This window comes from Pantherophis guttatus, chromosome 3, assembly GCF_059756535.1.
Source record: "Pantherophis guttatus breed Tessera chromosome 3, ASM5975653v1, whole genome shotgun sequence".
In the NCBI taxonomy this organism is placed as follows: domain Eukaryota; kingdom Metazoa; phylum Chordata; class Lepidosauria; order Squamata; family Colubridae; genus Pantherophis; species Pantherophis guttatus.
The window spans coordinates 5,893,809-5,910,085 of record NC_142065.1 but is presented as its reverse complement, the minus strand read 5'-3'; the positions used below and the strand labels follow the sequence as shown (position 1 = coordinate 5,910,085).

Below are 16,277 nucleotides of genomic sequence, written 5' to 3'. Positions count from 1 at the left end.
GGGGGGGTGGGAAAGGAAGGGGGGTGGGCGCCCTGTGTGGGGGAGGGGAAGGGGACTGTCTCTGCCCGGAGAAGTGTTGCCCCCTCAGTGCCCGCGAGGGACGGAGGCGCCCCTTCCTCTCCTCTCTCACGTTTCCCCCTCCCCGGCGTGGTTCAAGGTGAATCCCCCCTCTCTTGCCCACCCCTCCAGAGCCCCCCTGAGGCTGAGGGGAGATGTGAGGGGTGGGGGGGACAGCCACCTTGCTGGCTGAAAAGAGGAGAGGGGGGAAGTTAGAGAGAGAGAGAGAGAGCCCCCCCCAAGCGCTCCCTGAAGCTGAGGGGGGGAAGAGAGAGAGAGAGACCACCTTGAGGGCTACTCTGAGGAGAAATGGGGGTGAAAGAGAGAGGAGACGCCCCCACCCCAGTAGCCCCTTGAGGCTGGAGGGGGGGGTTGAAAAAGCCACCTTGAGGGCTGTTCTGAGGGGATATGGGGGGTGACAGATAGAGGAGACCCCCCCAAGCGCTCCCTGAGGCTGTGGGGGGGGGAAAGAGAGAGAGAGAGACCACCTTGAGGGCTACTCTGAGGAGAAATGGGGGTGAAAGAGAGAGGGGACGCCCCCACCCCAAAAGCCCCTTGAGGCTGGAGGGAGGGGATTAAAAAGGCCACCTTGAGGGCTGTTCTGAGGGGCTATTGGGGGTGAGAGACAGAGGAGACCCCCCCAAGCGCTCCCTGAAATTGAGGGGGGGTAGAGAGAGAGAGAGACCACCTTGAGGGCTACTCTGAGGGGAAATGGGGGTGAAAGAGAGAGGGGACGCCCCCACCCCAGTAGCCCCTTGAGGCTGGAGGGGGGGTTTGAAAAAGCCACCTTGAGGGCTGTTCTGAGGGGATATGGGGGGTGGGAGACAAAGGAGACCCCCCCCAGCGCTCCCTGAAACTGAGGGGGGGGAGAGAGAGAGAGAGAGACCACCTTGAGGGCTACTCTGAGGGGAAATGGGGGGTGAAAGAGGAGACGCCCCCACCCCAGTAGCCCCTTGAGGCTGGAGGGTTTTTTTTTTGAAAAGACCACCTTGAGGGCTGTTCTGAGGGGATATGGGGGGGTGAGAGACAGAGGAGACCCCCCCAAGTGCTCCCTGAGGCTGAGGGGGGGGGAGAGAGGCCACCTGAGGGGAAATTAGGGGAGGGTGAAAGAAAGGACACCCCCAATAGCCCCTTGAGGTGGGGGTGGTTGATGGTTGAAGAGGCCACCTTGAGGGCTATTCTGAGGGAAGATGGGGGGGTGAAAAAGGAGATTTCCCCTCCCATCCTAGGGCTCCCTGAAACTAAGGGGGGGGGGAGGCCACCTTGAGGGCTATTCTGAGGGGAGTTTGCGGGGTGGGGGTGAAAGAGAGAGGGAGGTGCGTCCCCTGAAGTGGGAGGGGAGTGGGTAAAGAGGCCACCTTGACAGCTATTCTGAGAGGAGTTTGGGGGGGGTGAAAGAGGAGCCTTCCCCCAATGCCCCTGAGGCTGAAGTGTGGGGAGAGGCCACCTTGCTGGCTGTTCTGAAGGAAGATGGGAGGGGTGAGAGAGAGAGAGAGCAGATACACCCCCAATTATTCACCCCCTGAGGTTGATGTGGGGGAGAGAAGCCACCTTGAATATCCTGAAGGTTAGTGGGGAGGGGGGAGATGAGAGAGGAGATGATTCCCCCCCCCTTCCTTCAAATGAGGCACGGGGTGCATCTGCTCTCCTTTCGCCCCTGGACGCGCTTGCCTTATTTGGGGCTGGGGGGCTGAAGGGGTGGGAGGGCTGAGGGCCGGCAGAGACTGACTGGCAGGGGGTTAACCCCCTCCTGCTGCTCCCCTCCCCCTCCCCCCCACCTCCAAAAGGGGAATTTTCCAGCTGGTAATTTCTGCTGCGTCAACACCCAGCTGGAGGGAGTGGAGAGGAGGGAGACAAGGGGGCATTTTCACAGCAGCGCCACTTCGCCAAAGAGGACCAACCACCCTGGCCTGGCTGGGCTGATAAAAGAGATATTTAATTTATATATATAAAAAAACTTTTTAAAAATTAAGCATCTGTGCAAGTTGGACCAAGAGTTTACTCAAGACAGAGAAGGGGAGAGGATAGAGTGACACCAAACTGCTTGGGAGAAAAGAAAAAAAAAGGGGAATGAGGTAATAATGTTGATGAAACATGTATGTTTTCCCACTTTCTGCTTTCTCTTTCTGTCTCTCTAAAAGCCATGCCGGTTCTGTTTGGGGTTATTGTCTCTTTCCCTAAAGCCAGGCACGGTTCGCCTGGCCTTTGCCTCCATTTTAATTGCAGACCGTAAACATTGAAAGTCACCCCCATACCTTGAAACCCAGCCTCAGAATGTTAGTTACCTTATAGTTCTGGAAGTTGTTCAAAATGTTTTCAACAACTTAAGGGACCGCTTTGAAAATATAGGCAGGTAAGGACCTTTTAATGGAACGGCTGTCCTTAAAGAATCATTAGTAGAGGAAAGAAGAAGTTATAGGCTTCTTTTTAAAAAAGAATAGAAAAAGGCAGTAAAGTTAGTGTTTTCTTTTTGTATGTGTAAATAGCTAGGTTTGTTCCATAGATGTAATGTAAGTAGCCTTTTATAGGGAAATCCCTGATGACAAATAAAGCATAATGAAGTGTTCTTGTGGTATAAACAGTGGAAGGTGGATTAACTGGAATAAATTGAGAAACTGAGTACTTAACCTAAGTGATATACTGTATATATTTAATTTAGGACAAGAAATGTGTATGCAAGAACAGTTCCATTCTTGAGTTTTCTCCCTATCTTCAGTTTCTTGAATTCGTTTGACATAAAGTACTGAGAGGATTATCAGCTTTGTTTCATGATATTATGAAAAGGATATTATAGCAAGTGGTGCTGTTGAAAGTACCTGTACTGAGCTGAAATGCTTGTATATATCATAAAGCAGTAATATCTATCTGTCTATCCATCTATCCGTCCATCCATCTATCCATCTATTGGATATATGTGTGGGGTATTGCTTCCATTATAAAAGGCTTTGTCCAAAGAGCAAAACTTTTGATTTAAAAAATGAGACACAAATCTTCAATTCACAGAAGAGTTTTTTTCCCATGCGTATTGAAAACTTTGGCTGTTTTGGATTACTTTTAAAATTATAGCATATTTCACAAATAAAAGTGCATAATATTGGACAGCCAATTCTGTTTTATTGATTGGGAATTATTTTATAGCAGTTGAATAAGCTACTACCATACTAGTCAAATTCATTTTTGAAATCTTTGTGATACAGTACATATGTACATGTCTGGACTTTATAGTTTCAATAGAAGAAAATATATGTAGCTCAGGGTTGAACAGTGGAGCATCAAGGACTCCTTATTTACAGTTTTAATTTATGTAATGAACAATTATCGCTTAACTATCACATGACAGATTGCATTCTGTAAAATATTTCTGTCTTGATTTAGAACTTGTGCTACATTTACGGTATCAGCCTCAGCACTAATTGTGGCTGTCATTTACTCTGATGAAATACTAATTTTGCTGTTGGTAAATTAGATCACTGATTGAAATTTGTTCTAATAGAAAGGGTTTACTTAAGGTTGTGATATATCATATACAACTCTTCTAAAAACTGATCCAATTTATTTGATGTTTTCAAGAAGGTAGTATTTAGTAATTAGATAAACATTTTAGTAATTGATGTGGAATATACAGGTCAGATTTTAAAATATAAGGGGGAAAAAGGAAATGGGCCATATTGTCCCTATAGCTGGTAATTTTAGGGTAGTTTTATAGTAGTAATTAGGTTTTTTCCAGGTGATGTATCTAAAAGAAAGGCTTGAATAATTTTATAATACAACGTTGGCACACTTTTTGTGGGGAAGCTAGGATAGTACTTAACTAAGTAAAAAGAAGCTAGCTTTGATATGAGAGGGCTATACTCCACAAGGAAATTTCATTTTCAACCTTATGTGAACCCCTTTCAGTAATACCTCACTTTCTTGTATTGTTCTTATTAATAAAAGATTGCACACACTTACATATAATTTATCTCATTCTAACTTATTGTGTAAAAGTAATTTTGGCTATTATTTTGGCTATATTTTTAATTTAATTGGTTAATAAAAGGATGAAACCTCTTAGTTAAAATCTTTAAACCTTCCTTTATCTGTCCCTTTATCTCCTGTTAATTATCCTTTATATTCATAATTCCCTCAATTACTAATTATTTCTATATAGAAGACCATAACAGGTTTAGTAGACTATTTGATAATTAAACTTCCTGTAATAATATACCAGTTGGTTAAAGGTTATTCTCACAAAATCTGTTAGTTCAACTGTTTTAAGCTTTTTTTCAAATAGTAACAGTGCAAATTAAAAATTTAAAGCTAAACTTTCAATGTTGCAGTAGTACTAAAAGCTAACATTCTTAAGAATATATCTTGCCAGTTTAATTATTCTACATTTGTTTTAAAAACAGATTGTTAGTTCATTGATTTGTAAGTACTCTATATAGATTATTTTTATTTTAATAAAAGGATTAAAATATTTTAGCTTGCAACATATGCATATCTTGAAAAACAATACTGTATTCAAAGATCTAGTTCCCATAATCTGTTCCATGTGAACTTAGTCTTTGTATCTGCTAACCATGTCTTATGTTATAGAAAACAAGACAATGGGATCATATAATATATAGTTAAGCCATAGATAGTGCATAAAAATATATGGGCTATAATAAAACCAGGACATTGCATGAATCCAGCCAGCAAGTGTTTATAGAAGTGTAATCCTCAGTTCAGAGTTTTATGATTTTTATCACATTTGTTAGTGATAGTGATCAAGTGAATTGTATTCAGTTTTGCAGATGGCAAAGCCAGAATGGACAAGTGTTATCGTAGTTAAAGAAAATAAAATGTAAATAATTTTGTTAGAATGAAAACTGGGAACATAAAATAACATAAAACATAACATAAAATAAATTAGAAATATTGAGAAATTTAGCATTAGAATTGTTAAAATGGGATCTAGGACATAGATATGTATCTTGAAAGCCATATACTTGAAAAAAATGAGATTGTTGTTTATCACAATTGAAAACTAAACATGAATAGACAATATGCCACTACAAAAAAGAAAAACCCTGGTGTGATATATGGCACAATAAAACAATCACAGTACAATCCATTGGAAGTAATCATTCTATTTTATTCAGGCTTATCTGAAATATTAGATCAAGATCTGGGGTATTGCATTTTAACAAGAGGGTAGAAAAATGAATTTAGAGGAAAGCAGTCAAAATAGTCAGAAGTATACAAAGGAAGATATACAGGTAGTCCTTGACTTACAACAGTTTATTTAATGACTGTTTGAAGTTACAACAGCACTGAAAAAAGTAACTTATGACCATTTTTCACATGACTGTTGCAACATCCCCATGGCCATGTGAATATTCAGACACTTGGCAACTGACTCATAGTTATGATGGTTGCAGTATCCCAGGGTCATGTAATCTTCTGACAAGCAATGTCTATGGGAAAGCCAGATTCACTTAACAACCGTGTTACTAACTTATCACCTGCAATGATTCACTTAACAACTTGTGGCAAGAAAGATCGTAAAATGGGGCAAAATTTACTTAACCAATGTCTTACTTAACAACATAAATGTTGGGCTCAATTGTGGTTGTAAGTTGAGGACTAACTATAATGTTATGGAAGGTTAAAGAACTGGATACCTTTATGCCTTCTTAACATGGCTATCCTCCAGATGTGTGAATTTCCATTTCCAGAATTCTCCAGCCAGCATGAACTTCTAGGACGTGATGGCAAACCTATGGCATGCATGCCAGAGGTGGTATGTAGCGCCCTCTCTGATGGCACACGAGCTGTCACTCCAGTTCAGCTCTGCTGCACGCAGCCCCCGTGCATGTGCTCCGCCCCTGCGCGGCAGAGACCCAAAGACCAGCTGGCCAGCGGGAGGCGTGCGCACATGTGCAGCAGAGCTGAACTGGGGCAACAGCTCGCGTGCCAACAGAGAGGGTGCTGTGTGCCACCTTTGGCACCCGTGCCATAGGTTTGCCATCACGGTACTAACTAGTCATATATGCACATATATTATAAAATAATTCTTCAGGTATATATTCTTGAACAGGTAGTCCTTAATTTATGATCCCAACTGAACCCAAAATTTCTATTGCTAAGCAAAACAGGTAAGTGAATTTTACCCCATTTTATGATCTTCTTTGCCACAGTTGCTAAGTGAATCACTGCACTTGTTAAGTTAGTTACCTGGTTGTTAAGTTTTCCCCCATTGACTTTGCTTGCCAGAAGGTTGCCAAAGGGGATCACATGACCCCAAGACACTGCAACTGTCATAAATATGAGCCAGGTTCCAAGTGTCCAAGTTTTGATTACAGTACATGACCATGGAGATGCTGCAACGGGTCGTAAGTGTAAAAAACACTTTTTTCAGTGCTGTTGTAACTTCAAACAGTCACTAAATGTATGGTCGTAAGTCGAGGAATACCTGTAGAACCAAACTGACAGCACCTATGTATTGTACATGAGGGATGTATTTTCACCTTCTGGGTTCTGAGTATTTTCAGAAATATAAATGAATTTGAAGAAATTGAAATAGGATTCTAACCTGGGAAGTCATGGATAGATGGAAGGATCTAGGAAGAATCTCATTTATTCTATGCTGCAGCATTGGTAAAAGTAATACATTATACTAACCCTTCGTTATTTTGTAAATTTATTTACTGATTTAGCATTATGGGTTATCCAGGATGCTATGGTTTCTTCAACCATAGCATCAGCAATTTAAAAATGTCTTGTTTATTGTGAAGTGTTAATTCCAGTCAGATTCCACTTAAATAATATACACTCAGAGGTTACAGTTATTTTCTTCGCTATTGTTTATTTGTTTTCTCTCCCCTCCCTCCATATGCTTACAACATAAATAAGATTTTTTGAACATAAATAAGATTTTTTGCTTTCTTTTATCTCTTTCTTGCATCCTTGGTAGAAAAACAAAGGAATCATTCAGATGGTTTACATGTTTTAAGAAAAATAAGTATTGTAGTTTAATATAATTTATAATCATCCCCTCAAGACTCTGCTGGCCTAATAAATTCTGGCATAATTCTCATGAATAGAGTAAGGGGTCTTGAGAAGAATCTCACATTTTTTTTAGTAATGTTTAACTTGTGAGATATAATTTTAAGAAATAATATATTTAAATGTACGTGTATTTAACATTTTAACTAAGATGCACTATAATCCTGTATAATATATTGAATCTAGGAATATTTTTATTGGATTTTGAGAGAAACTATTTTCATTAATGTCTAATTGTTCCTACGTTATTTTAGCAGAGATTCTAATTTCAGTAGCAAACATAGCATTCATACCGGTAGTATTAGACCAGCATTGATTCACAGCTGTGCTCACTTCCATATATACAAATAACTGTCCAGAAGAAATATTTTAGCTGTTATATTACATCAAAAGCATGATAGGTTTTCCTTACAGCCACAGATTAGTATTGCTGTAGTAGTTGTAGTACTTGCTCAACAGTAAAATCGTGTTTGTGTTGATTTAAAACTGGTGGAGGCTTGAGGTCATTTTTATTGTGCTTCACATAGCTGATCTTCAGATCAAAAGACATCAAATGATGTTTGGATTTTCAGTGGCAACATCTCAGCCCTGACTGTTAATAGCATGTTTTTGAAGAGTAATATATTTGGGCTGCCTTATAGGATGAGTATTGGGTGATCTTTCTATAACACATTCATTCAGTCCACTACTAATCTTGTCAAATCTCCTTACTGGTAGCTTTGGCAATACACAATCGTACTATATGAGCTTGAGCGTGTTTGGATCTGATGTATGCATCTCCTCTCTTCCTTTTAGTTCCTTTGGCTGCTGTTTAAAGAGGATATGCATATTTCTCAGTTTGGATCGGAATACAGTACTGTACTGCATATTCCACTCCCATTAATTTTTCATTAACTCACTGATAGTGAAATTTTCATTTAGTAGAGTTAAATCTTGCCTTTTCTCCAGGCCAGTCAATGAAGTGATATATAGATGTAGTGGAAACAAGAATAATTTACAGATTTAAAAAGATATGGAGAGGAATTGGGAAAGGTAACAATATAAATGTACCCTCTTAGTTATATTTTCTTTTATTATCTCATGCCTTTAATTTCTTTGGCATATTTCTTACTACTTATCTCTGCTTTGTATAATTTTCTCTATTCCAAATGGAAATAGCTGACAGATTTATATATTTGTGTGTTAATGAATCAACTCTCTAAATTCTGGCCCAGATGAAGGAAACTTGACAGATACTTTCAGACAAGATGAATATATTAAATGCAAGAAAGACAGGCTTGGACCTAAACACTTTTGGAAGGATAAACAAGATCTGATGGTAAATCTTGAAGTAAAAACTTGAGTCATGTGGAAAAAAATGAATGTTAGAAGATTCAAGATAGACAAAAGAGCATCCTTTGCACAGAATATAGTTAACATATGGAATTACTTTCCCTGAGATGTAGCAATGGCTACCAAGCTGGACAGCTTTAAAAAGGGATTAAACAAATTAATGGAGGATAATACAATTAATGATGCTTGTATGCTTCTTTCAGATCTGAGGTAGCATGCCTCTGACTGCCAGTCATTGGGGAACAATAGCAGAGAAAGACTGTTGCTTTCATGGCCTGTTTACAGTACATATTCCCACAGGAACTATAGGCGCAGGATGCTACAGTAGGCAGCTTTTTAGCCTGATCCAGCAGAGTTGCCTTTAATACTACAGTACATTAACAAAAAACGTTCATCTAAATTGAGCCATGTGTTTAAAAGGAAGCTATCACAAAATTAAGAGTAACGAAGTACTTTATCTCAATTATTAAAGTTGTTTTGGGGAGGAGAAGATGCATTCATGGTTCTCTTTGTACGAACATGTACAAAATATTTAAGCAAAGGCAAGTATAATCAACCAGAATCTCTCTAGTTTTACTTATAATGCCTTCCTGAGAGATCTGCACATACGTTGTCAAAGCAATCCCTCATATATACGAAATCACTGCATGTTTGCTCTAGTAGAATTGTGTGAGGTGATTCTGAATGCTAATCAGAGTTGCATTTCATGGAATTCCAAAAAGCAAGAACTTCTCTTAACTCTCACACAAACGTTCAAAGTCATATAATCTTAGATTTTTTTAAAAAAGCTGTCTCAAAGTATTTCTAACATAGGTAAAAGGACCAGTTTATCTGGGTAGTCATAAGAAGGGATGAGTTCAAAGTATAGAATTCTCTATGTCAGTCTGTTACAGATATTGTTTCAACACTTGAAAGTTCTTAGGTTGAGGTCTTCAGCCAGTCACAAGTGGCATGGGTCAAGGCTGATTGCAGATGCAATCCAATCAGTGGTGGATTTCACTTACCTTTGCTACTAGTTCGCTCATATGCGCAGAGCATATTTAATGACATCCAGGCAGGTAGGCGGAGCCTTCTGCTGCCGCTACTACCAGTTCGCCCAAACCAGGGCGAACCAGTAGCAACTCACCACTGAATCCAATGGTCTATTCCCAAGGTGTTACTCAAAACAGCCTGTCACTTTTCCATCTCCCTTATGTTTGACTGACAGTGTTGACTTGAAGACCATATTACTATGTCAAGATGAGTATCTGGATTTACAAGTCAGAATGGAAAAAGCCAGTTCAGTTGAGCCTCAGAGCTTGAAGAGATTAGGTTAGCTGTTTTAGCTAGTTAAACACTTTATTGTGTTTAGTGTGGAGACTAGCCTGGTTATACTTACATATTTGTTCTAAATTTGAAATGAGTAACAGTACTATGTGCGTGTCTGTCTAGTATTCCTGCATAGCTATCCTTCTCTCCTCCAAGGTATTTGGATTATTGTACCCTGTTGTACATGAGGCTGCCTTTTAAAAGATCATTCAGAAACTACGGGTAGTTCCCAAGTTACAACCACAATTGAGTCCAAAATTTCTGTTGCTAAGTGAAACATTTGTTAAGTGAGTTTTGCCCCATTTTACGACCTTTCTTACCACAGTGGTTAGTAACAAGGTTGTTAAGTGAATCTGGCTTCTCCATTGACTTTTCTTGTCAGAAGGTCACAAAAGGAGATCACATGACTCCGGGAAACTGCAACCATCATAAATATAAGTCAGTTGCCAAGCATCTGACTTTTGGTCACATGACTACAGAGATGTTGCAACGGTCTTAGGCATGAAAATGGTCATATCATATGTCACTGTTTTCAATGCCGTTGTAACTTTGAACAGTCAATGAATTGTTGTAAGTCGAGGACTATCTGTACAGCTGATTCGGCATAGGGCAGCCTAGTTAGTTATGGACACACTAAGGTTTATCTAATACCTTTTCTGGAGGACTTGCACTGATTGCTGGTTAATTTTCATATGCAATTGAAGGTGTTGGTTGTGGCCTTAAAGCCATATATGGCTTAGGGGCTTGGTATCTCTCAGATAGCCTGTTGTGAGTGGAATCTGTCTACAGCATTTGGTAAGACCAGGGAAAGAAAGAATGTTAAGAGTCCCTTTGCTGAGATTAAGCCCACTTCAAGGGCCTGGACTTGACTTTCTTATTACTTTGGAAAACTTTCTTATCCATTGGAACTAGAGATTTTTCCTTCCCTTGAAGATCTAGCTTTTCTGGAGGTCATTTGGCATATGGATGGAATACCAAACTATGCCTTTTATTTTTTGTTGGAACAGAATATTTAAATGTTTCTTGACTCTTGCTTCTTGTTACAGGTAGTCCTTGACTTACAACAGTTCGTTTAGTGATTGTTCAAGGTTACAACGGCACTGAAAAAGTGACTTATGACCATTTTTCACATTTAGGAGATGCTGTTGTAGCATCTCCTCAAAGGCACATGATCAAAATTCAGATGCTTGGCAACTGATTCATGTTTATGATGGCTGCACTGATCTGGGGATCATATGATCACCTTTTGGGACCTTCTTGATAAGCAAACTCAATGGAGAAGTCAGATTCCCTTAACAACTGTTACTAACTTAACAAATGTGGCAAGAAAGATCGTAGAACAGGGCAAAACTCACTTAACAATTGTCTCACTTAGCAACAGGAATTTTGGGCTCAATTGTGGTTGTATTTCGAGGATTACCTGTATATGTATTGTTTTAATATACATAAGACTGATTGGAGACTTTTTTCTCTATGTTAACTTTATATAATCAATATTGCACAAATACTGTTGTATTGAGGTAATAAATGTATTAAGATTTGTAACAATAAAAGGGAAAAAACAGATAGCGTTAACTTTATGCTGGTTACCATAAGGATCGTTCACCTGTGATACTCATTTTGAAGATGTAAATAAACTGAGGTTGAAGTGAATTTATGTATAGCTCTCTCAGTACATAGTTTGCTGATGTAGTCTAAGGACATTTGCTTTCTTGACAGCTACTGCTGTCTCTCTGGAAAAACAGAAACACTATTTGTACACAATTTCAGCAATAGCTTGATATGATCTTTGCACACTATAACTTTTTAGAATTTAAAACTACTCATTCTTCTCTTAATTATATTTGAAAGATAGTTACAAAATGCTATGGTAATTATTTCAGTACCCTATAACTCAGCTTTTAAACAACAATAATAGTTGATGAAATTACCTCTTAGAGTTGAATCAAACCCATGGTAAATGCACCTTTGAAATGGTTTTGCTAATGTAGAATGCTGATCATTACAGGAATTTTAGCAGATATACTGGTTTTTAGCCTTTCCCTCCCACCAATGACCCCCATGAAGTTTGGCATTGTGTCTGCATTGAGAGAAAAATGACCATTGGTGCCAACGGTGTTAATGTCTCTCTTTCTTCTTCACAGAGTGTGCAGACGTGGGAGTGCAAATACTTCTAAATGAATAATCAGAAGGAAGACATGGAGATTGCCTCCCATTATCATCATCTGCTTCAGGAACTCAATGAACAAAGGCAGCATGGTATCCTCTGCGATGTTTGTATTATAGTGGAAGGAAAGATTTTCAAGGCTCATAAAAATATTTTACTTGGGAGTAGTCGTTATTTCAAGACATTGTATTGCCAGGTGCAGAAGACCTCTGACCAAGCCACAGTCACTCATTTGGATATTGTAACGGCACAGGGCTTTAAAGCAATCATTGACTTCATGTACTCGGCACACCTTGCATTGACCAGCAGGAATGTTATTGAGGTGATGTCAGCTGCCAGCTATCTTCAAATGACTGAGATTGTGCAAGCTTGCCACAATTTCATAAAGGCTGCTCTTGACATAAGCATAAAGTCTGATGCATCGGACGACCTTATTGATTATGAGTTTGGGGCTTCCTCTAGCAGCAGTACGGATGCCCTGATTTCTGCTGTCGTAGCTGGTAGGAGCATATCTCCCTGGCTGGCTCGAAGGACAAGTCCAGCAAACTCTTCTGGAGATTCAGCTATTGCTAGCTGTCACGAAGGAGGAAGCACCTGTGGAAAAGAGGATCAAGAGCCAAAATCAGATAGTCACGATGACGTTTCATCCCAGTCTCTTTGGTCTACGGATTTGGCCTATGGGACTTTGCGTGTCAAAGAAGAACAGATCTCTCCCACTCATTATGGAGGGAATGAATTGCAGTCTGCCAAAGACAGTGCAATGCAAAATGCTTTCTCAGAGCAAGGAACTACAGATGGGTGGCAGCCTACAGGGCGTAGAAAGAATAGAAAAAATAAGGATACTGTGCGCCATATCACACAACAACTTGGAGAGGACAGCAGGACAACTTCACCAGTGCCACCCTTTCTAACTGCCCCTGGATGGCCATACAGTAATCAAGAAGCAAGTAAGAACGTTTCATTCAATTTCTGTGCAATTATAACTGTTCAGAATACATTAACTAAAAAAAACCTTAGAGGTTTTTAAATACTGTAGTTTTTAGTACAAGTTTTTACATATTTAACAAGTCCATTCAAAGAAAAAGATAAACGTGAAAGAGAAAAACAGATAGATAAAAGAAAATAAAAAACAGAAAGCATGAAAAAGAATAAAGAATTGGATTCTGATCTTCCTCTCATACCGGTAGTTATACATGTCATTCTAATCAAACCTCCCTCTCTAAGATTATATCATTATTCCCCTTTTTTCTGTAATTTTTCTAATAAGTCGTAAAATCATTTTCTTTTTTTTATTACACAAAAAATCCATAAAGGGTTTCTAGTCATTGATGAATATCAGTAATGACCTTTCTCCAGTCAAGTTTTGTCAATTTTGTCATCGAGTTCTCTCAGTTTCACCAACCCATTTCCTCCCATGTCGAGTAGTCCTGGATCTTTCCATCTTTATGCATAAAATGATCTTGCCACAGTAATCCTACATTGAAGTACTCTTCCATGATTCTATTTTAACTGCATATCCATCAGTCCTGAAAGGTGGTTCTGGTTTCATTTGAATGTTTATATTCCATATTCCCAATGCGGCATATCTAATAAAGTGGTTTTTAAAATCCAATTTTAACTTCATTGTACCATAAACATCCATGCTATCCAAAATTCAGTTCATAATCTTCTAACTCTAAAATCTTTTGTTTCTCTGCAACACTCATTCCTTCTTCCAAACCAAACAACAAAAGCAATATAAAATTTCAAATTCGGTAGACCAATTATCTTTTCTTTATTTTAGTTATTTATTTGTATCCCACTTTTATTATTTTTACAAGTAAGTCAAGGTGGCAAACATACCAAACACACTTTCCTCCTCCTACTTTCCTCTTGGGTTGGGCAGAGAGTGATTGGCCCAAAATCACACAGTTGGCTCTCATGGCTAAGGTGGGACTTATGCTCATGGTCCTGCTTTCTCATGCTTTCTAGCTTGGTGCCTTAACTACTAGACCAGGGGTCTGCAACCTTAAAAACTCAAAGAGCCATTTGGACTCCTTTCCCCACAGAAAAAAAAAAAACCACCGGGAGCCACAAAACCCTTCCCGTGCCTGACTATTTCTGGAGTGGCCACAAAACTAGCATACGTAGTTGAATTAAATGTTCTCTTTTTTTCTGAAACTTTTCTTTTCTTAGATTTATCTATGGTTGGCCTACTGGGGGTTGAAAAGCTCAATAAATCACGTGCCAGCGGGTGTCACACATTGGTGGTTGTGATGTATAGTTTGAGTGACGGAGCCGCAGCAGAGGGGTGAAAGAGCCACATGCGGCTCAAGAGCCTCAGGTTGCTGACCCCTGCACTAGACCAAGCTGGCTCTTATAATACTTTATATTTAACTAATTTTTCCTCTTGCCATACAAATTTAGATATATCTTTTTGCCATTGCTTGAAAATACATCAATTGTCGAAACAGATACTGTCTGAAACAAAAACATCATTCTAGGTAAAACATTAATTTTTAATCACAGAACTTCTCCTCAACAGTGTCAATGTTAATTTCTTCCATCTTAACATGTCCTACTTCATTTCATTTCATGTCCTAACACAATTATGCCATTGCTTTCTTTGCTGTTTCCCCTGCCATTTGGAACATTCTTTTCTAAGAAGTGAGATGGGCCCCCAGAAATGCCTAAAGACCTGGATCTGCCCTCTGGCTTGGCACTCACAGAGGCCATGGGCCTGAAAACCCACCAACCTTTTACCGTGTTTCCTCAAAAATAAGACATGTCCTGAAAACAAGGCCAATCGTGCTTTTCAGGACATGTGATAATATAAGCCACCCCCGCAAAATACATTTTGCGACGGTGCTGGAAAGGTAAGATGCGCGTCCCGCTTCTTGCCCGCCCCACCTGCCACCCCTCTCAATAAAGAGACAGTGGGGAAGGGAAGCAGCCAGGCTGCTGTTGCCATTGGGGTGGGACGGGACATGTTGGGCTGCAAGACGCGCGTCTTACCTTTCCAGCACCATCATGTTCCTCGCCTTTCTGTCCAGGGAGACACGTCGTAGAAAAAACTTTCTTGCGAGTTCAGCCAAACTCTTTGAACTCGCGAGAAAGTTTTTTCTACAACGTGTCTCCCTGGACAGAAAGGCAAGGAACATGATGGTGCTGGAAAGGTAAGACGTGCGTTTTGCGGCCCAACACGGCCCACCCCAATGGCAACAGCAGCCTGGCTGCTTCCCTTCCCCACCGTCTCTTTATTGAGAGGGGTGGCAGGTGGGGCAGGTCAGAAGCGAGACGCTTCTCGCCCGCCCTACCTGCCACCCCCAAATTGCACCCTAAAGGGGGCGGGTGGCTAAGTGAGGGGCAGGAGCCCTGTCATGCCTGGAGGGTGGGGGGAAGAAGAGAACAGCAAGGGGAGCCACGTCTCGTTCCACGCGTCTCACTTGTCCCCTGCCCCACCTGCCAGAAACAAGTCTGTGAGACTCGTCGCACCGCTGCCACCGCCTCATAGAGCAGGACTCTGCAAGGCTTGTGCTGTTGCATGCAGGAACTGCAGCACAGCTGCGAGGTTCGACATACTGGCACAGCCGCGAGCGGCAGGACGCCAGCTGTGCCGGTATGATGAAGCTCATGGCAGTGCTGCATTTCATGCATGCAACGGCACAAGCCTTGCAGAGTCCTGCTCCACGAGGAAGCAGCAGCGGCGAAAAACATCAGGGCAGCAGCCAACGCGAAGAATGGGGAGGGGAGGTGACGGCAGCAACAGGACATCCAGTCCCATGTTTACTGCCTCCTGCACCCCCAAAATAAGACCCCCCTGATAATAAGACCAAGCCCTTATTTGGGGGGTCAAAAGAAAATAAGACCCTGTCTTCTTTTCAGGGAAACACGGTAATTAAATTTTAATATTGAATTTTTTTGCTTCTGTTTTAATATTTTACTTTTACCCTGCCCAGAAACATTCTGGAAACAAGGGAGTTTGGCATTTCTGAATTTAATAAATATAACACAATTCATATTTATTATACTATATTATACTATTATACTTTATTATAATAATATTTACTAATACTATCTATTAGTAAAATTACCATCACTATTAACGTATTTCATTATTAATCCTAAAATCTGCTAGGATATAAAAATCCTTTAATTTTCCATTGATATTTTTACTCCCTCTTAACAAGACAAGCTCAGGATCCAAAGACAGACTTGAACAATGGGCCCTATCCAGGGGTGAAATGCTCCCGGTTCGGACCGGCTCGGGCGAGTAGATAGCGATGGTGGCGGGCAGTTCAGAGAACCAGTAGCAAAAATCCCTGCCCCCGCCTCCCATGCCCAGCTGAGCCCCGCGATCATCAGAGCCTTTTTTTCCTTTTAAATGGCTCTGAGCAGCCAA

The 16,277-nt window shown here is 40.5% G+C and overlaps 1 protein-coding gene across 6 annotated transcripts in view; it reads left to right on the top strand.

The window, feature by feature from the left end:
- The window catches only part of ZBTB46 (zinc finger and BTB domain containing 46), a 73,884-nt gene that overhangs the window by 375 nt on the left and 57,232 nt on the right, over positions 1–16,277 (top strand). For 2 of the 6 annotated variants that reach the window (XR_004588420.3, XM_034401790.3), the window contains exons 1-2: positions 38–2,132; positions 11,874–12,843. Coding sequence is in view for 5 of the 6 variants with exons in the window: in XM_034401790.3 (XP_034257681.2) it covers positions 11,907–12,843 (937 nt within the window). In the remaining variant the exon portion in view is untranslated. Of the gene's footprint in view, positions 1–37; positions 2,133–8,302; positions 8,408–11,873; positions 12,844–16,277 lie in introns of those variants that run through there. The other 4 variants (XM_087890982.1, XM_034401792.3, XM_034401791.3 and 1 more) reach the window with 4 other exon arrangements.